This window comes from Crinia signifera, chromosome 7 (genome assembly GCF_055691185.1).
Source record: "Crinia signifera chromosome 7, ASM5569118v1, whole genome shotgun sequence".
NCBI classification, from domain to species: Eukaryota; Metazoa; Chordata; class Amphibia; order Anura; family Myobatrachidae; genus Crinia; species Crinia signifera.
In genome coordinates this window covers 97592381-97614214 of record NC_139223.1, presented here as the reverse complement: position 1 = coordinate 97614214, position 21834 = coordinate 97592381, and the positions used below count along the sequence as shown (strand labels likewise).

Below are 21834 nucleotides of genomic sequence, written 5' to 3'. Positions count from 1 at the left end.
CCCCCCGGCCAAAGCATTAACCCTCTGACCAGTAAGCCTGGCCAGGAGCCCTGGGGGAGTGGGGACCCCCCCAATGAAGGGGTCCCCCCCTCCAGGACTTACCTGACCAGGCTGAAGCCTGGTGCTGTCCCCGATGCCCCTGGGCGGTGGGCATCGGGCTGATTCAAGTGTAAAAAAAAGATTAAACTATTGTTTTTTACTGTGGCACTACAAGTGCCAGCAAGCCTCCCCAGCAAGCTGGGACTTGTAGAACCACAAGTCCCAGCCTGCTGGGCATTAAAGGGCCCGCTGGCACTTGTAGTTCCACAGTTAAAAAAGAGTACACAAAACACACTGACACAAATTTTAAATAAAAGTTTAATACACACATCACACACACACACTGATACTTACCTATCTTGATCCCGTCGGTAGGTCGCTGGCTCCGGTGTCGGCGTCCTGTCTGAAGAAAATCCATGGTGGACCTGTGGAAGGAAATCCTACTCACCAGGTCCTCCATGGATGGTCTTGTGTCTTCTGTCTTCTTTTCCAGGGCTTATTTCTTTATCTTCTTTCTTCTTTCTTCTTCTTTACGCTGCCGGGCTCCCGGGACTTTCAGAGATGTTTCCTCCTCGACGTCTAGACTAAGAATGAATTCTAGCCAATCAGGAGCCGACTTTACTGGCTCCTGATTGGCTAGAATTCATTCTTAGTCCAGACGTCGAGGAGGAAACATCTCTGAAGCTCTGAAAGTCCCGGGAGCCCGGCAGCGTAAAGAAGAAGAAAGAAGATAAAGAAATAAGCCCTGGAAAAGAAGACAGAAGACACAAGACCATCCATGGAGGACCTGGTGAGTAGGATTTCCTTCCACAGGTCCACCATGGATTTTCTTCAGACAGGACGCCGACCCCTGAGCCGCCGACACCGGAGCCGCCGACCTACCGACGGGATCAAGATAGGTAAGTATCAGTGTGTGTGTGATGTGTGTATTAAACTTTTATTTAAAATTTGTGTCAGTGTGTTTTGTGTACTATTTTTTTAACTGTGGAACTACAAGTGCCAGCGGGCCCTTTAATGCCCAGCAGGCTGGGACTTGTGGTTCTCCAAGTCCCAGCTTGCTGGGGAGGCTTGCTGGCACTTGTAGTGCCACAGTAAAAAACAATAGTTTAATCTTTTTTTTACACTTGAATCAGCCCGATGCCCACTGCCCAGGGGCATCGGGGACAGCACCAGGCTTCAGCCTGGTCAGGTAAGTCATGGAGGGGGGGACCCCTTTATTGGGGGGGTCCCCACTCCTCCAGGGCCCCTGGCCAGGCTGACTGGTCAGAGGGTTAATGCTTTGGCCGGGGGGACTTGCATAAAAAGTCTCCCCCCGGCTGTGGCATTACCCTGCTGGCTGGTTTTGCCTGGGGCTGGTTCTTAAAATACGGGGGACCCCTACTCATTTTGTCCCCCGTATTTTGGAAACCAGCCCCAGAGCAGGAGCCTGGGGCTGGTTGTTAAAAATCAGGGAACCCCTATTTGTCGGGTTCCCTGATTTTTAATTACCGGCTCCATGCTCTGTCAGCCTGGTGCTGGTTTCGGCTGTGGGGGGGACCCCATGCCGTTTTTTTATTTATTTATTTTATTTATTTTTACACCGCAGCCTGCACGGATCTGACTGATCCGTGCAGGCTAAAACGAGAATACGACAGGAAAATGGTGTTCTATTTTTCTGCCGTATTTTCATGGACAAAAGCAGCCGTATTTTCTATACGGCTGCTTAGTAAATCAGGAACCACCATTCTTTTGAATGGTGATTTCTGTCGTATTCTATGCACGTTCTTAGCATGTACACTGGCACCACTAACACTGCCACTCCCCTACCCAAACCCTCTTTTATCATGGTGCCCCCCTGTCATTTTATCCTGGATCCGCACCTGTATAGCTTAACCATATGGATAAATTAAAATGGTCCTGTTTTGGTGGTCCAACCAGCTCAGAACTGAGTTCCTATGGTAGGGGAGACGATTAGCTACCAGAGGATACCAATACAAGCATCGGAACCCATGGTGGGTCTGAATTAACAGGCATTTTTTAGTCTATGTAAAAATGTGTCCACTTTGCACCCTTATATCGTTGGTTCTTGGTGTCCTGGAGACCTAAGACTGTTACCATATGAAAGAGGAGTCTCTTGGCTTTCTGTCTCTTGGCTTTTTTTATGTGATACCAGCAAGGAAAGCAGCAAGCAACCCTCCAATTGTCCACCCAGCTTGCAGGGGATTTTGGCTTCTTCTACAGCCAGGGTGCCATGCCGGCCTTCGGTGAGGTGGTGTTGAGCAATCCTGCACTTAGCTGCTCAGCTCCCTGTCTCAAAGCAGGTGCCCCCAAACCTGTACAGCAGTGTGGGTAGGGTACAGGAGCTGATGCACCTTCAGCAGTTCCCTTAGACATGTAAAACCTATGCCATTGCTCGCTCCATAGATGTGGGCTTCCACATCTCGGTAGCAATTTTGTTAACCCACTCGATGCTTGAGTCTGGCTACAGACAGAACAGTGACTGTATGCTCGCTGTATCCACACAGCCCTTATTTGTTTTAAATAGTGAAATGAGATGCACGTACAGAATTGCCCATATTCTGTGGAAAATGTCTATTTAACATACTGTACTGTACTTCTTGCACTATAGTGTATTTCAATGGAGACTTTATGCACACGCAATGGTGATTCTTTCACTATAGAATTCAATTTGACATCTCACATATGTGCAGTGGTGATTTGATAAAGCGACATCTGGCCGCCATACAGGGGCGGATCCAGGATAAAATGACAGGGGGGGCACCATGATAAAAGAGGGTTTAGGTGGGGGAGGAGCGGTGTTAGTGGTGCAAGTGTACATGCTAAGAGAGCGGCAGAGAGAGGGTGGGAATGGGATTAAAAATAGTCCCTGGCATTTAAAGTATGCAGGCCCACCATGGCGACAAAAGTGAAGGATGTAGTTGTGCGCGCGCCGAATGCGCGCTCTGGAAAAGGGGGTGTGGCCACTCAACAGAGGGCGTGTCTTTGGTGTGTAGTGTACAACACCATATACAACTTCTACACATTATGCAACAAAATACTAGACCCCATTATACTTGCCCCTTACACATGATGCCAAATGGAATGAGCCAAAAGTCACATAATGCCACATGGATATAGCCAAAATTCACATAATGCCACACAGATTAAGCCAAAATTCACAATACGCTTCATAAACAGGGACATTGTCTGCCAAAGGCGCGCATTAAACATTTACACCCTAATGTCCATTACACGTTAAGTTACACGCCATTATGTCCATTATGTATTATGCCAAACACCATAATGCCTATTAAAAATTATGCTACATAAGTGCTGCTTATCTACATGCTCATTGCCAAGGGTCCCATGCTCATTGTCAGAGATTCCATACTCGTTGCCATGTGGGATTACATGCTCATTGCCAAGGGGGAATACATGCTCGCGGTAAATGGGGGACAGCAGCCGCCAGGCAGAAGTGATAGCCACTGACAGTGGCAGAGCCTGGCTGTATTCAGAGCACAGCAGGTCCCAGCTATTTGAAATAATACCCCCTTCCCACCAGAAAATGCATTCCCAGGTTGGCTCCTTTTACACCAGCCTAGTCCCTGCATTTTCTGGTGTGAGGGGGAGAGAAAACCACCCCTCCCCCACTTTAACCAGTTATCTATTTAACCGGCTATATCTTTGGAACCAACTGACCCATTTACTTGAGACAAGTATCATATTGAAGAACTTTTGAGTGGGCTTTGAATGATTTTGGTCCAGTGAAACTGGGACATTTGGTTCCAGAGTAATCTGCCCTCAAAGAACATGAACAGCCATGAAATTACATTTCAAATTATAGAAAAATCGGTTTACACGCAATATATCTGGAACTAATTGACCTATATGGACTGGTATCATATTGAAGGCCCAGCGATTTGGAATTGAATGAGATCAACCACAAACTTCTGTGATGCCAGGGGGGGAATTGGCAGCCATCGGAACCGGGTGGAGGTCGGAATTGACAGGTCCCATATTATCCTATGGGGAAAAAACGTTACAGCTTTACCAGGCGATATCTCCGGTTCCCGGGGGGGCTAGAGACACGGGGCTGGGCTTGTTGGAAAGCCCGGGTCCTCAGCTACAAAATGAAATGACAGGGGGGCACGTGCCCAGGTGCCCCCCCCCTGAATCCGCCACTGTCGCCATACGGTGAGTCTAGTTGCATTGCCTTGCGCCCAGACACACTGGGACTCTTTATCGGGACAAGCTCCATAGCTCCGTCTGTATGCATTGGATTGTGCGCATTGAGTTCGATTAAAACATAGAGAAAAAAAAACATTCTCATTTAGAGAATCAAACCCAGGTCTCCGAGCATGGACAGCAGCACACTTATCTGCTGGCCTATGACACCTGGTAGTAGCAACCCATGCTCATGTGTAAGGAGTAATGTGTAAGGAGTGATCCCTTGCTATCAGTTATGCTTATACAGTATGCTCTATTGGCTACAGGATGATTGCTCTAACATGTTGGTTACTATTTTATTAAATGATTTGCCTATTGGCCTTGGATGCACACATACAGTAAGCCTAAAGTCAATGCACTGTTGCTTTAAAAGGCTTGTTTGCATGTTTATACTGTACACTATTTGTGTAAGGGGACTTGGGCGCACACATACAGTCAGGGGCGGATTGGGGACTAAAAGTGGCCCTGGAAAATTTCTGAAAATGGCCTCATGTGGGTGGCAACAAATCAATAAAAGGCGGAGCAAACATTACAGTAGGCAGGATTATTACATCACTATACGTAGATACATCTGTGACAGGCAAAACTAATGCCACATTTTCGTAAAATAGGGACAACAGGGATAGTGCGCGGCACAGGCGTGCGCTGAAAATTTACACCGTAAAGCCTATTAGGTGTCACACACCCATTACATACCACATGCAAAGATGGCGTGCCAGTCTTGCTAGTGCCGGATCCCCGCCCCCCCAACTAACGACTACACTACGGCACTATGGCTAGTGCCGTACAAGAACCGTTGTTAGGGTTACCTATGATTTTAATGCTAGCCCACAAAGCAACTTACTGCTTTGTGGGAGATCCTGTAGAGAGGCAAGGAGAGCACAGAGAGAGAGGCAAGGACAGCACAGAGAGAGAGACAAGGAGAGCGCAGAGAGAGAGAGACAAGGAGAGCGCAGAGAGAGAGACAAGGAGAGCACAGATAGAGACAAGGAGAACGCAGAGTGAGAGATAGAAGGAGAGTGCAGAGAGAGACAAGGAGAGCGCAGAGAGAGAGAGAAAGGAGAGCGCAGAGAGGGACAAGGAGAACATAGTGAGAGAGAAGGAGAGTGCAGAGAGAGACAAGAAGAGTACAGAGAGAGAGACAAGGAGAGCGCAGAGAGCGAGAGACAAGGAGAGCGCAGAGAGCGAGAGACAAGGAGAGCGCAGAGAGCGAGAGACAAGGAGAGCGCAGAGAGCGAGAGAAAAGGAGAGCGCAGAGAGCGAGAGACAAGGAGAGCGCAGAGAGCGAGAGAGACAAGGAGAGCGCAGAGAAAGACAAGGAGAGCGCAGAGAGAGAGAGACAAGGAGAGCGCAGAGAGAGAGAGACAAGGAGAGCACAGAGAGAGAGAGACGAGGAGAGCGCAGAGAGAGCGAGACGAGGAGAGCGCAGAGAGAGACAAGGAGAGCGCAGAGAGAGACAAGGAAAGTGCCGTGAGAGAGACGAGCAGAGCGAGAGAGCGCCGAGACAGAGAGACAAGGAGAGCACAGAGAGAGAGACAAGGAGAGTGCAGAGAGAGAGAGAGACGAGGAGAGCGCAGAGAGAGAGAGATGAGGAGAGCATAGAGAGAGAGACGAGGAGAGCACAGAGAGAGAGCGCAGAGAGGGACAAGGAGAGCGCAGAGAGAGAGACAAAGATAGGAGACAGAGAGAGGAGAGCAAAGTGAGAAAAAGAGACGGGGAGGAGTTAGAGCAGAGAGGGAGAGAAAGAAAGAGAGGGAAGAGTGGGGAAAAGGGAGAGGAGAGAGTTGAAAATGGTTTGTGTCCCCCCCCCCTTCCTTCTTCACTTTCAATATCCAAGGCAAATATTGTACCTGCTCAGGGGGCAACAGCGGGTACCATAGAGGAGGCGGGTCCATTGGTGGAGGCAGAGGCGGCAAGTCCCGTGGAAGAGGTAGGCAGAGGCGGCAGGTCCCGTGGGAGAGGCGGTGGGTTCTGTGTGGAGGGAGATCGGGCAGCAGTGGGTCATGTGGAGAAGACCATAGAAGATGAGGCCGCAAGTCAGGGGAGAGAGAGAAGGAGAGAACAGAGAGACGAGGAGAGCGCAGAGAGAGAGGAGGAGAGGCAGAGAGAGAGAGACAAGGAGAGCGCAGAGAGAGACGAGGAGAGCACAGAGAGAGAGAGAGAGATGAGGAGAGTACAGAGAGAGAGAGAGACGAAGAGAGCATAGAGAGAGACAAGGAGAGCGCAGAGAGGGACAAGGAGAGCGCCGAGAGAGAGAGAGACGAGGAGAGTGCAGAGAAAGAGATGAGGAGAGCGCAGAGAGAGAGCGACAAAGATAGAAGAGAGAGAGAGTAGCAAAGTGAAAAAAAGAGGAGATAGAGCAGAGAGGGAGAGAAAGAAAGAGAGGGAAGAGTGGGGGAAAGGGAGAGGAGAGAGTTGAGAATGGTATGTGTCTTCCCCCCCCCCCCCCCTCCCTTCTGCACTTTCAATATACAAGGCAAACAGTGTACCTGGTCAGGGGGCAACAGCGGGTACCATAGAGGAGGCGGGTCCATTGGTGGAGGCAGAGGCAGCAGGTCCCGTAGAGGAGGCAGAGGCGGCAGGTCCCATGGAAGATGCAGGCAGAGGCGGCAGGTCCCGTGGGAGAGGCAGGCAGAGGCAGCAGGTCCCGTGGGAGAGGCGGAGGGTTCTGTGTGGAGGGAGATTGGGCAGCAGTGGGTCATGTGGAGAAGACCATAGAATATGAGGCCGCGAGTCCGGGGAGAGAGAGGAGAGAACAGAGAGACGAGGAGAGTGCAGAGAGAGACAAGGAGAGCGCAGAGAGAGAGACGAGGAGAGCGCAGAGAGAGAGAGACAAGGAAAGCGCAGAGAGATAGACAAGGAGAGCGCAGAGAGCGAGAGATAGAAACAAGGAGAGTGCAGAGAGAGAGAGACGAGGAGAGCTTGAGAGAGAGACGAGGAGAGCACAGACAGAGACGAGGAGAGCACAGAGAGAGAGAGACAAAGATAGGAGAGAGGAGAGCAAAGTGAGAAAAAGAGGAGGGGAGGAGAGGGAGAGAAAGAAAGGGAAGAGTGGGGGAAAGGGAGAGGAGAGTGTTGAAAATGGTATGTGTCTCCCCCCCCCCCCCTTTTCTTCTTCACTTTCAATTTACAAGGCAAATAGTTACCTGGTCAGGGGGGCAACAGTGGGTACCATAGAGGAGGCGGGTCCATTGGTGGAGGCAGAGGCAGCAGGTCCTGTAGAGGAGGCAGAGGTGGCAGGTCCCATGGAAGAGGCAGGCAGAGGCGGCAGGTCCCGTGGGAGAGGCGGAGGGTTCTGTGCGGCAGGAGATCGGGCAGCAGTGGGTCACATGGAGAAGGCCATGGAATATGAGGCCTCGAGTCCAGCGGCGGCAGAGCCGGCCCTAGGCAATTTGATGCCCCCGCTGCCCTGACCCCTGAATGTATGTCGCTGAATCCCGCATAGATTTTTATGGGGGATACAATGTTGCCAATTTTCCCAATATCTAGAATGCTTCCCATTCTGGATATTGGTCCCTGCAGCTGCTGCCAGGGGCCTATGGCTACCCTCTGTACTGCTAGGTGGGCAGAGGGTTCTCTTGGAACCCTCTCTGGAAGTGGCCACTGTGCAGTATGCAGACCCCTGGCAGAGCAGGTTGCAGAGACGGTCTCATTTCGGAGCTCCTGCCTATGGATCTGAACAGTAATGCATTCTGCTATAAGATAACATATTGCAACGTGATCCTGGGCAGTATGGTCCACCCAGATCGCATTCCATATGCGATCCATCATAAATGGGCCCCATGCAGCCTGTTCCCTTCACACACATTGGAGGTCATTCTTATTGACCTGCAAAGTTGCGAAATTTGCAGCTTTGCGGGTCATCTAAACGCCACCCTCAGATTTCACGCATGCAAATGGTTGTTTTGCATAAACATCCATTCGCAGCCTGCGTGTGAAGCAGAAATCATTTCATGGTCGACGACCATGAAATGATTTCTCAAGTGCTCGCAGATCTAAGTCAGTCTCTGCTGCCTTACATCTGCGACACCTCTGAACGGGAAGAGGGTGGGAAGCTGACATCCGGTGACGTCAGTCAGCTGCCTGCCCCCCGCACCCGCATCATGGGCGTTCCCATTGGGCACAACCCATGTCTGCCGCCCCACGCCCCGTCCACACTACTGCATGCAAACAGGTTGGCGAATAATCAATTTGCAGCATCTGCACGGACAAAGCGGCTGCACATGCAAAACATCCCTCCCCTGTGCTAATGCGCAGGGAAGCAAACCAACCTGAATGAGGGCCATAGCCTGTTACACACACACACACAGCCTGTTCCTTCACACATACAGTGAATAGACACACACACACTCAGCCTGTTCCTTCACACACACATGCTTTTGTCTGTTCCCCCTGTCCCCTGTCCGTCCACATGCATTACCTTTTGCTGGAGTGGAGTGACCACAGGAGCCAGGACCAGGAACTTGAAGCAGGAAAAGGACAGCCATCACTCAGACTGCCCGGGGGGGGTGGCCTTGGCCTAATCATGGACCCGTGGCCACGCCCCCCTAGACCAAAAAAAAAAAACCTATTTGTCTCATGCTGCAGGAGGGGGCCAAGAGCTGGGCACCGCTAGCTGGCCAGGCGAGGGGGAACGGTGACCTGAACAGCGGAAGGTAATCTCATGCTGCTCAGAGCTGTGCATAGGAGAGGGGCGGGTGGAAGGAGGTAATATGCCCCTGCTAGTGCACGCTACAAAGCAGAGCACGCCCCTAGGCAGTGCAAACAACTAGGCAGTGCAATTGCCTAGTCTGCCTATGCCTAGAGCCGGCTCTGGGCGGCAGGACCTGCAGGCAGTAGCAGGTCACATGGAGGTTGTGCCTGCCAGGCAGCATCATGATCACACCGACACTAGCTTCTTCCTTCCTCTCTGCTGTTTCTTGCGCCGGGGCTGTCACATGACATGAAGTCCCGGCAGCAGCATTAGGGGAGGCTCAGACAGAACAGTGGGCAGGAGGAGGCGGGCCACTAGCTCAGACTGCAGCCACCCACCTCCAGTGACACTGCCTGCCTCTGAGCGGCTGAGCACAGCCCCTCAGCCCGCCACTGTAGTTGTGTCAGTGGGTGCGCATGCGCAACATTGGCGGCGGCCTCAATAGTGTCGGCCTCCCGGGAAAGTTCCCGGCAGATATAATGGCCAATCCGCCCCTGCATACAGTAAACATTTAGCATCTGATACACTCATTTTATTACAGATTTACAGGATGTTTCCTTCTTTTTACGCTCTCCATCTGACCTATGTGTATAGTATACATTATAGTTGCCACGGTCCATTTGTTAGAGCTTGTATTGTACTGTATAGCCACCGCTTGATTAGTGAACCATTAGCCACCCAGTGGTGGAGATGTGTATTGCATGCTGTGTATGTTGTCGTGCCTCAATATGTCCAACTGTGGCTTGACAAAACCCACATCTAGGCACGCTGTCAGGCTGAACAAGTGTGGCTCCATCTGTATTAGCAAAATAGCCACCTGCCTTCAACCATTTATACTGGTGTAAGTCATAAGGAGCAAGTGGGGCAACACTACCAAAGTTATAAAGAAAGGTGTTTGATAGGGTGGATTGGTTTTCTCATTTAGAGAATCAAACCCAGGTCTCCGAGCATGGACAGCAGCACACTTACAGTATCTGCTGGCCTATGATACCTGGTAGTAGCAATACATGCTCATGTGTAAGGAGTAATGTGTAAGGAGTGATCCCTTGCTATCAGTTATGCTTATACAGTATGCTCTATTGGCTACAGGATGATTGCTCTAACATGTTGGTTACTATTTTATTAAATGATTTGCCTATTGGCCTTGGATGCACACATACAGTAAGCCTAAAGTCAATGCACTGTTGCTTTAAAAGGCTTGTTTGCATGTTTATACTGTACGCTATTTGTGTAAGGGGACTTGGGCGCACACATACAGTAAACATTTAGGGGGACATTTACCAAAATGGATTCGTAGAAAAAAGGTGTATTCGTAGGGAGAAATACACCTTTTTTTTACGAATTTGTATTTTCGGGATTTACAATCCCAAAAATACAACAATTCGTAGTCCTAAAGATGGAACATTCGTATTTGTATTTACAAATACGAATGTCTACACCATCGATAGGATACGACAGAAATCACCATTCAAAAGAATGGTGGTTTCTGATTTACTAAGCAGCCGTACTGATAATACGGCTGCTTAGTGGTGTAAAACACCCACGCAAATACGACAGGAAAATAGAACACCATTTTCCTGTTCTATTTGCGTTTTAGCCTGCACGGATCAGTCAGATCCGTGCAGGCTTCAGTGTAAAAAAATAGAAAAATTAAATAAATTTAAAAAAAAAAACGGCGTGGGGTCCCCCCCACAGCTGTAACCAGGACCAGGCTGAAGGAGCCGGGGCCGGTAATTAAAAATCAGGGAACCCGACAAATAGGGGTTCCCCGATTTTTAACAACCAGCCCCAGGCTCCTGCTCTGGGGCTGGTTCCCAAAATACGGGGGACAAAATGACTAGGGGTCCCCCGTATTTTAAGAACCAGCCCCAGGCAAAACCAGCCAGCAGGGTAATGCCACAGCCGGGGGGAGACTTTTTATGCAAGTCCCCCCGGCCAAAGCATTAACCCTACCGACCAGTCAGCCTGGCCAGGGGCCCTGGGGGAGTGGGGACCCCCCCAATGAAGGGGTCCCCCCCCCTCCAGGACTTACCTGACCAGGCTGAAGCCTGGTGCTGTCCTCGATGCCCCTGGGCGGTGGGCATCGAGCTGATTATCGTGTAAAAAATAGAACAAACAATTGTTTTTTACTGTGGCACTACAAGTGCCAGCAAGCCTCCCCAGCAAGCTGGGACTTGGAGAACCACAAGTCCCAGCCTGCTGGGCATTAAAGGGCCCGCTGGCACTTGTAGTTCCACAGTTAAAAAAATAGTGCACAAAACACACTGACACACTTTTAAAATAAAACTTTATTACATACAAAGCCTACACATACTAATACTTACCTATCTTCTTTCCGTAGGTATCCCAGGTCCTGTGTCGTCGTCTTCTGGTCCTGTGTCGTCTTCTTCCTCGTAGGGAAAATACCAATACCAATACGAAAAACTAGGTTTTTCATATTGGTAAATTTCCCCCTTAGCCTCTGATACACTCATTTTATTACAGATTTACAGGATGTTTCCTTCTTTTTACTCTCTCCATCTGACCTACTGTATGTGTATAGTATACATTATAGTTGCCACAGTCCATTTGTTAGAGCTTGTATTGTACTGTATAGCCACCGCTTGATTAGTGAACCATTAGCCACCCAGTGGTGGAGATGTGTATTGCATGCTGTGTATGTTGTCGTGCCTCAATGTGTCCAACTGTGGCTTGACAAAACCCACATCTAGGCACGCTGTCAGGATGAACAAGTGAGGCTCCATCTGTATTAGCAAAATAGCCACCTGCCTTCAACCATTTATACTGGTGTAAGTCATAAGGAGCAAGTGGGGCTTACATGGGCCAAAAGGCCCAAGACAACACTACCAAAGTTATTAAGAAAGGTGTTTGATAGGGTGGATTGGTTTTCTCATTTAGAGAATCAAACCCAGGTCTCCGAGCATGGACAGCAGCACACTTATCTGCTGGCCTATGATACCTGGTAGTAGCAATACATGCTCATGTGTAAGGAGTAATGTGTAAGGAGTGATCCCTTGCTATCAGTTATGCTTATACAGTATGCTCTATTGGCTACAGGATGATTGCTCTAACATGTTAGTTACTATTTTATTAAATGATTTGCCTATTGGCCTTGGATGCACACATACAGTAAGCCTAAAGTCAATGCACTGTTGCTTTAAAAGGCTTGTTTGCATGTTTATACTGTACGCTATTTGTGTAAGGGGACTTGGGCGCACACATACAGTAAACATTTAGCCTCTGATACACTCATTTTATTACAGATTTACAGGATGTTTCCTTCTTTTTACTCTCTCCATCTGACCTACTGTATGTGTATAGTATACATTATAGTTGCCACAGTCCATTTGTTAGAGCTTGTATTGTACTTTATAGCCACCACTTGATTAGTGAACCATTAGCCACCCAGTGGTGGAGATGTGTATTGCATGCTGTGTATGTTGTCGTGCCTCAATGTGTCCAACTGTGGCTTGACAAAACCACATCTAGGCACGCTGTCAGGATGAACAAGTGTGGCTCCATCTGTATTAGCAAAATAGCCACCTGCCTTCAACCATTTATACTGGTGTAAGTCATAAGGAGCAAGTGGGGCTTACATGGGCCAAAAAGCCCAAGACAACACTACCAAAATTATTAAGAAAGGTGTTTGATAGGGTGGATTGGTTGTTTATGACCTGGATGCTGCAGAGATTGGGGTTGTGCCCTACTTATAGAGATGCTAAACTGTTTACACAGTGATACAGGCATAGGGATAATGGCAGCAGGTTTCTCAGTGCAGCGTCTGGACCAGTGTCCCTCGATCAACATTCTAATGCTAGGGTCATTATTTTTCTCCCCCCTGGTATTTAAATTATGCATGGAGACTTTTGGTGGAGCTTTAAGGATGAACCCATTCATCAACGGAATCTAGGGCAAGTTTTCGATGCATAAACTTGCACTCTATTTAGATGATCTTTCAGCCCCTATTACAATTTCAACTGTTTGTTTCTTTTTTCTCAGAACTCCAGAGGTTTGAGCCATTGTCTGATATTGAGAGCAATTACTCCAAATCAATTGTGCTGAATATACCCCTTCAGTGTTAGTTGCCTGTCTGTAACTAACCTTCCCTTTTTGTCTGGCACTCCTCTCATATTAAATATATTGATGTGTTCCTCATAAATGAAAACTCAGACTTGGTAAAATGTAATACTGATATGGTTCTAATGGTTAAACTTCACTTACAATGCTGGGATGTAGTGGTATTATTAAAATACCAATAATATCCTTCCAATACTGCTTTACTTGTTACAGGTTTTACCTATACATATCCCCCTAGTCCTTTTAAAGACTTACATAAGTACAGTACTTACATAAGTACAGGACTTTGTAAGAGGTAAGAAAAGACAGTAAGAACAGTATCATCTATGGTATACGGTCGTTAGGTCGAAAGCACTAAGGTCGACCACTATAGGTGGACATGCATCAAGGTCGACAGAAGCATTAGGCTGACATGGGCCATGTCAACAGTCAATAGGTCGACATGGGGATTTTAACCTTTTTTTATTTATTTTTTGCATCCTAGTGGATGTTTTTGTTCCCTACCATCCACTTGGGTGTGGTGGGAGAATAAAATAGTGTGCCGTGTCTAGTGAGGCACTGTGCCCGCAGCAAGCACTTTTTTAGTGTGTGTGTTGAAAAAAGTGGAAAAACCCCATGTCAACATTTTGACTGTCAACCTTGCCCATGTGGACATGTGGTCCACTCAATGCATGTCGACCTTCTTGCTGTCTAGGGACACTTATCTATAGACTTTAAACACCAATAAAGTCTACAACTATGTATACTTTTCACATTATTTCCAAGCAGTCCTTCTTTACCTGGTAATAGATATTAAACAATAAGATATTTTTTGCCTACTCCATGGATTCTGTCCCTACCTTTCTTGACTCACCCATGTTGGAAAGCATTTAAGGCACTTGCACACATTTCCTCCCTCTCTTTAGTTCCCATCTTTTTTAATTATGGACTTCTTTTCTGGCTTTCATCTGATCTCTTTTTCCTGCTAGCAAACAGTTTTGACTTGTATTGGTTAGCTGGTGGAGGATATAGTTGCTAATCCTTTCCCCACTCTTCAGGATAAATGCCACCTGCCAAATTGGGAACTGTGATTGTACCTTAGAATAAAGCATTTTCTTCAGAAATTTCTCTGTGGGACCTTGCTTTCCTGTTTGCTGTGTAGTGCTTCATTGGAACCAAAACATGCCCTTTTTGATTATACCTGCCAGTTTAGCTTACCCCATAATTTGACATCGGTCTGGCACACGGAACTGCGGACATGATAGGGTGCAATTTTTTATTTGTCTAAAAAAAAAAATCATCCCTAAATCGCATTTTTTCCCCTGAAATTTGCAAATGTCATTTTTTAGACTTGCTTGCAATTTCTGACAATTTTTAGTAACGAAATGTGCGTTTTTAGACAAGTGCAGTTTTTTATGAATGTATGATTTTCTTAGTAATGGGAGTGTGCAGATGCTTGCTGCGGGCATAGTGCCTCACTAGACACGGCACACTATTTTATTCTCCCACCACACCCAAGTGGATGGTAGGGAACAAAAATAAAATAAAATGGCATGGGGTCCCCTCCCAGCATAACCAGCCCTAGGCTCATTGAGCCGGACCTGGTTCCCCAAGTAGTGGGGAACCCCTGCAATAAATAAACCAGCACCGGGCTCTTGGACCTGGTTCTGGATCCAAAAACATGGGGGACAAAAAAACTGGAGGTCCCCCCCCCATATTTTGGAACCAGCACCAGGTTCCAACACTTTGCAAAAAAGGTGGGTACTTATGTAGTATCTGGGCTGCCGATTTAGAAATCGGATCGGATCGCATCGCATCGTATCGCATGCGACCAAATCGTATGCGATGCGATGGTCAAGATTTTTCCATAGGATTCAATGTTAAAATGGTCTGAGTCCATTTTAACATAGAATTCAATGGGAAAAAGGGGTCCTTTTCCTTTCCCCACTATTCAAGTGGGCATGGAGTTGGATATAAACCTGTGGCGAGCGTAGCGAGCCACCGAGCCCGAAGCGTGGCGAGCGTAGCGAGCCCCGCGAGGGGACACAGAATACTTTTTAAAAAATATGCGGCCCCTCGCGGGGCTCGCTTCGCTCGCCACGCTTCGGGCTCGGTGGCTCGCTGCGCTCGCCACGCTATATAAAATCAACTCTATGCCCACTTGGATAGTGGGGAAATGAACAGGACCTTCTTAACATTGAATCCTATGCAAAATCGCATCGAATCGCATCGCATCGCATCTGATTGTATGCCTTAAGGTAAGGCATACAATCACAAAATCGGCAGCCCAGATACTACATAAGTACCAAAAGGTGTTATGCCACAACAGGGGGACACCTTTTATGCAAGGTTCACCGGCCGAACCATTATCACCCTTTTATGCACCTAATAAAGAGGTTCACCATGTCCAGGCTTCACCTGAAGCACAGGGGCTGGGGTGGGTGGCGGATGAATTTTTGTAGAAAAAAAACCTTTTACTATTCTGTGGGCAGTGGAAACAAATCTTTTTATAGAACCTAGTTTCCTCACAAAGCCTTGCAGTGTTTGAGGTGCACTTTAACCCCTTCAGTGGTGGGTTTTTCTGGGGCAGGAGTACCTAAATAGGACAGGTTTTTCCTGTCCCAGAAAAACCGTCCACTGATGGGTTAGATGAGTCCCAGTGCTCTCCTCGCCTCCTGTGAACCCCCCAGCCCCTCCGCTCCAGCAGAGCTCCCCTGCTGCTGCCAATCATAGCAGCACATTGAACGGCAGCAGTCAGAAGGCTCAGGGATTTTTGGGGCGGCTTAGGAGGACTCGGGCGCCTGAACACCCGATCGATCCCGAGTGCCCCGAGCCATGCCGAACATCTCCAAGCATGCCGCCGTCTCTCCCAAAGTAATGGCGGCGGCAGGGGAGCTCCGGCGTACGATCGCCGGAGCGAAGGTGAGAGGAGGGGGGGGGGGTGTTTACAACAGTGGAGGTGGGGAGGGAGCTGCCTGGTGGGGGTCGCTGGTGAGGTGATGTGCCAGTGGTGCACACCTGCAGGCACCGCTGGCACACACCTGTAGATTTGTGGCATGACCGGAAATTTTCCGGGACTGACCGATGCGGCACTGCAGCGTGGGCCAGAAAATTTCAGGGACTGCCACTCATTATTCGGTGGTATGAATGCCCAAAAGGTTCTTAGGAGTTTAGCAAGCTTGGGAAAATCTTACTGTTGCCATTGATGGCAGATGTGGGGACCCACATACAGTATTTGGTGGGACTGCCCCAAGAGTCAGGTGTTCTGGGACACCTTTATCCAGATCTCTAAAACAGTGACATTTTGCTGTTTATGCTGGGGGATTTGCCTTTCTCTAAAGCCCTATACACACAATGCCATAAAGACAAATTATATGCATGACAACAACGTTATCATGCATATCATTCAGTGTGTACAAATGATAACAAAGCACAGATCCGTGGGTGGATATCTTTTGAAATCGCTGTCTGTAGAAGCTTTATATCATTCATGCTGTAGCTCTAGGGAGTTCAAGGGAAATCATTAATGATATTTATCACATAGTGCAGCTTAAGTATAAAAAGCCTCTACCTAAAGCATTTTATTAATGCTACATATACAGAAAACAGCTGAGATTACTGCAAGGTGCCACACCTACTATATTGTATATGCTTGGTTTCAGAGACTTGATATGTATATGGATATGTGAGATCCTGGCCTCTATAACAAAGACATATCAGGTATGTATTTCTACTATAAACTATAGTTTGACTATGAAGACGCTGTTCACTCCAGCTCTTAAAATACAGGTATCCAGGGCATTCCTGTTCCACCATTTTTATATCTCTCTAAAGACCGCTCGACTAGATACTAAACGTCGGAAGGCTTCACTCACATCTGACCATTTCAACGTAACCATTTTGATGTTCACTTGGCCCTTCTGTCTTCTTTACCCTATGTTTGAGCTGTTTCCAAAGGCTACTAAAGATTCAGTGTGTCCCAGCTTTCAGCACCACCTGTTTAGTTACATCCCACAGATTGATAGAAGCGGAGTGCTGTTGAAAGCTGCATGTTGTGTATTATTTTGTATGACTTTTGCACTGTACAAGCATCTTACATAATGTAATTTAGAAATAGTATTTATATTCTTACCCAACTAAAACAAAAGCCTTTACTCTTAGCTCAGGAGTCACTCGAGTTGTGTACTTCTTTGCCTCAAACTTGTTGTCGTACTTCATACACATTTCAACAAATGGCTGGAAAAAAAAACAAAAAAAAAAAACAGTATTATCTGTACCATGACTAATGATTTTAGCTGTATATGGGTCTCCCTTGACATTGACTTTTTTTTAACTTTGTGTAAGCACATACAGTAAAGCAAATACAAATATATAATTTTATGGCAGATTAGACCCATTAGGCCCATCTAATTTGCTTCCTTTTAAACCAGCAGGGTAACCTGTACCAGTAGTGTAACTAGTGTCAGTGCAAGGAGTGCAGCTGCTCCTTGCCCTAGTCTGCCTCCAGGGCCCACCACTCCTGCATCCAGTAACTGACAGATTGGGTTATTGAGAAACTGCCCAACACTAAAGAAACTGGTCTCCGGCTACATACACCACGCATGAGCCTTGGACCGAAGATAAGAGGCCAGATTGGTGCATGCAGATTCAGTGCAGTATACTGAAATGCCAGAACCATTTGATGTAGGCAACAGAAAAGTGATTAATTAGGACACAAATAACACTCCTAACAGTGACCCGACCCCTAACACTGAGCAGAGAGGCCATTGAGAAAGTCCCATTTAGGGACAAAATGCATTCCCCATAATATCAACATGTTTATGTAAGATTTATTTAGATTTCGTATTTACATATAACTGAATACTTACTATCTTATTTCTACACTTTTCACTTCCATCAGCCCTCCACCCACAGCCCAAGGGTGGTGGAGACAGCTTTGTTCTATCGATGGTGTATGGATTCGTCATGCAAAATTCAGCTTATTAAATTATAGTTATAGCTGATAGTAAATTAGCAAAAGCTTTCCCAGCCGTATATCACATTAAATGGGTACGAATCTGTGTAATCGTTAATAATAGCATAGAAATTCTTCTTTATAAAGGTAGATCATTTCATATTTAGAAAGCTGGTAGTCCTTCCTTGTAGTTTGAGGAGTAACAAATGAAATTCATACCCCAATATTGGTGTACAGTAAAGAATAGTAACCATTGGTAACCAGGGACACTCCTTAAAAGTGTCCCCCACATACCAAAAGGGACACTACTTTGGTATGTGGATTCCAGTACAAGCCTCCTGCAGAAGTATATACAGTTTCCCACATGCTGCTATAAGTCGTCATATGCCGGGGTGCTGTGTGCATTGGTGGGGCTAATGCCTTCAAGCAGGTGGAGACAGAAAACTTTTCTGTACGTGATATATGCAGCTGCAGCAGGTGTTCAGGATCTCCTTGTGAATGCAGTCAACTCAAACTGTGCATCTGGTGCTAGCAATGACCAAAAGGTGCAAAAGGAGTATGGCAGGTCCAAAATTCACACCCCTTTTGCACCTTTGGTCGTTGTCACAGTTTAAATTGACTGTCTTAAAAAGAGACTGGAGAAAGTAACCAAAGGCCATGGAGTCTTAGTAACCAAAGTAATGTCACCACACCCCATGCAAGAGACTCCTGTTTCTGGTCACAATGGCCCTTTGTGGAGAGACCAAGGAACATCCTTGGAGGAGATGATCTGAAATTAGTGACAGAAATATTGGCTAATACTGTTGGATAGATCGAGAAACTTAGAAAATGTTTCCACTGGTACAGTATTCCCACAAGTAGAACCTGGTGAACTGTATGGTGGAGGTGGAGACATTTTGTCCATCTAAGAAAGATTTTGTCAGAAAGAGTGAACTAGAATAAGGGCCCTAGTGAGGACAGAAAATCATTGGCCTCCATTCTGTGCATCACTGTTTGGAGAGATTCCATTTGAAAATATTCTACCCACAACCTGGTGTTCAAAGCACTGAGATTCAAGATCATGCATAATGAGCTGTTCTGCTTCCAAACAAGATTAAAACCCAAGATTCCAATCCAGTGAAGGTAGTGGAGCAATGATGCTGTTCCAAGAGAAATTTAATTGAGAACCTACTTCAATGTTGCCCTCTTGTCTGCATTCCAGAGAAGAGCAGTGGTGAAAATATGCCTAGCACTAAAGGCATCCTAACATTACTTCATACAATGGAACTAACTTGTGACTGGCACCAACAACCAACTTGTGACTGGCACCAGTAAATCTGCCCATAAAAGCCTAAACCGTGCCTGGGAAACAGTGACTTCTGGCAGATTGACCTCTAGTGGATACTCCACCTTGAAAGGGTAAGAGACCAACTTGGAAACGCAGACTCCACTAGGAAGAAACTGTTGATGTGGTTATCGATGATGGAACACCAATGGAGCAGACATATATATGGAGGAACACAGAAGGAACTTGTGATCAATGGTGGAACATCGATGACGCAGAAGTATCAATCGTGGAACATCGATGGAGCTTGGGATTGATGGCGGAACTCCAATGATGTGGAACTATCGATGGTTGAACACCAATGAAGCTTGAGATCGATGATGGAACATCAATGGTACATGGAGATACTAATTATGAAACACTGATGGAGCTGGAATACCAATGGTAAAACACAAATGGTATTAGAGATTATACTGGAACATCGCTGGAGTCAGAGGGCACTGTGGATGGAACAGGTGAAGGTCTTTTAAGCAGGGACTGAAATCCTCTGGAGTTGCTATCCTAGAAGCTGGAAATAGAACACAGCAACAGCAAAGAGAGACACTATCACAGGATAGACAACTGTAGTCTTGACCATCAGGAAGCATTAGATCAGGGAACTTATACCTGCTGTACCTGCTTATCCAATAAGCAAGTTGCAGCAGATTGACTGGAAAAGCCTATGTGATACTGGCAAACATTGCTGCACCCATGTTTGACTGTAGAGGGAAAGTTAATTTATGGGTACTTGTTTCCTAGCAGGGCGCCCACTAAGCTTAGTGGGATATTCTGCGTAGTGAAATTGCATCGTACATCGCATCGCATGGCTTTTTGTGCCTTGCGATGTGATCTCAGTAGTTGATTTACATAATTTATTCACTGCACCCTGAGTGAAATCGCATCGCACATCGTGTGAGATGTGAGTTGAGATGTGAGATGTGAGATGCGATCTCAGTAGTTCATATGGTAAAACACCTAAAACAGCACCAATCTCCACGTCACTCCGAAGCGTGGCGAGCGCAGCAAGCCCTGCGAGGGGCGGCGGAATGCGTCGTCCGACCTTTTCATACCCCTACTATCCACATCGGTGTGAAGTTGATTTTATATAGTGTGGCGAGCACAGCGATCCACCGAGCCCAAAGCATGGCGAGCGTAGCGAGCCCCTTGCGGGCATGCGGATTACTTTACATGTATTCCGCGTCCGCTCGCCACGCTTCGGGCTTGGTGACTCGCCACACTATATAAAATTGACTCCACGCCGGCGTGGATAGTGTGGGTATGAAAAGGTCAGAGGACGCGTTCTTCTGCGCTCACCACGCTTCGCGATGACGTGGAGAGTGGTGGTGTTTTACCATATGAACTACTGAGATTGCATATCTCACATCTCACGCCACAAAAAAGGGCCATGCGATGCGATTTCACTCAGGGTGCAGTGAATAAAATAACTAAATTAACTACTGAGCGTACGTAGGAAATCTGGGCGCCCTGCTAGGAAACAAGTACCAATTTGTTTGAAGCATAGCTAACGCCTACAACTAGGGTTGCCAACTCACTCTTCCTTGAGATACCCCGACCCTAAGGCGTGCGCGCTCTCGGAAAGCAGGTGTGGCCTCCTAATGTAGGCGTGGCCTAATCAAAAAGTGGGCCTGGTGTCTAATACAGACAATCATACCCCTAAATAAATTTTTGCACATTTAAGTCATGCAGTGCTGCTCTATCTGTACTGGCTATATTTGTGCACCTATCAGTAGATGCATAAGAGATGGCACCCGGACAAGGAATAGGACCCCGCTACCACTAAACAGTGCCGTTCTCTCTGTGTATATATATATATATATATACACACACACATATATGTAACACCAGTCACCAGGTGCCACAGTTAGTAAGGGGTCAATGCCCCAGCACAATGTATGCTGCCAGCCCAGCTGGGGTTAATTGCAGCAGGGGCGGAAGTGATCCCCTGATTTACAGTAAGGGCAGGAAGAAGAAGTAGTGAGAAGCCTGCAGAGAAGGACACACATGGGGTGCAGGAGAAGGCTGCAGTTACAGAGCCCTGCAGACACAGCCCAGCAGTGACAAAGCCCTGCAGACAGAGCCCAGCAGTGACAAAGCCCTGCAGACAGAGCCCAGCAGTTACAGAGCCCAGCAGTACTGTGAGATCAGCAGCATTGGGAGTCCAGCAGCGGAAGGTACTGTGCAGCTGAGTGTGGCAACACCTGGTGCCCATACTAGTGATCCCTAATGGGTGCACGGCGGACTGTTGAAGATTTGTCTACCCTCAGCTGGAGCTGGCATCGATTCACAGGTATTCTATCGCCCATTCCAGGGCCATCCCATTAGAGACCCTAGCCTTCCCACTGTCGTTGGCTCCAGTGGAGCAGACTCCAGAATCTCGCCAATACCACCTTCTATTTCTCAGCCAGAGAGCTGGTAGGTTAATGGTACTTAACTTGTGACCCGGTCCCAAGGGGGTAAAGCCACCAGTATTTACTAGTCTACCAACCGGAATTAAAGCAAGGTTTCTCTGGAGCAACAGTGCCACCCGGTGGCCATAGGAGCAAAGTATAGCCCATTTATATT

At 47.3% G+C, this 21834-nt stretch overlaps 1 protein-coding gene across 3 annotated transcripts in view; it reads right to left on the bottom strand.

Annotated features, from left to right (window-relative positions):
• Positions 1-21834, bottom strand: part of VPS16 (VPS16 core subunit of CORVET and HOPS complexes) — an 827293-nt gene that overhangs the window by 43689 nt on the left and 761770 nt on the right. For 2 of the 3 annotated variants that reach the window (XM_083153509.1, XM_083153508.1), the window contains exon 23: positions 17127-17230. The exons of the other annotated variant lie outside the window; for it this stretch is intronic. In XM_083153509.1, coding sequence (XP_083009635.1) covers positions 17127-17230 — 104 coding nt within the window. The remainder of the gene's footprint in view (positions 1-17126; positions 17231-21834) is intronic. 3 annotated transcript variants of the gene reach the window in all.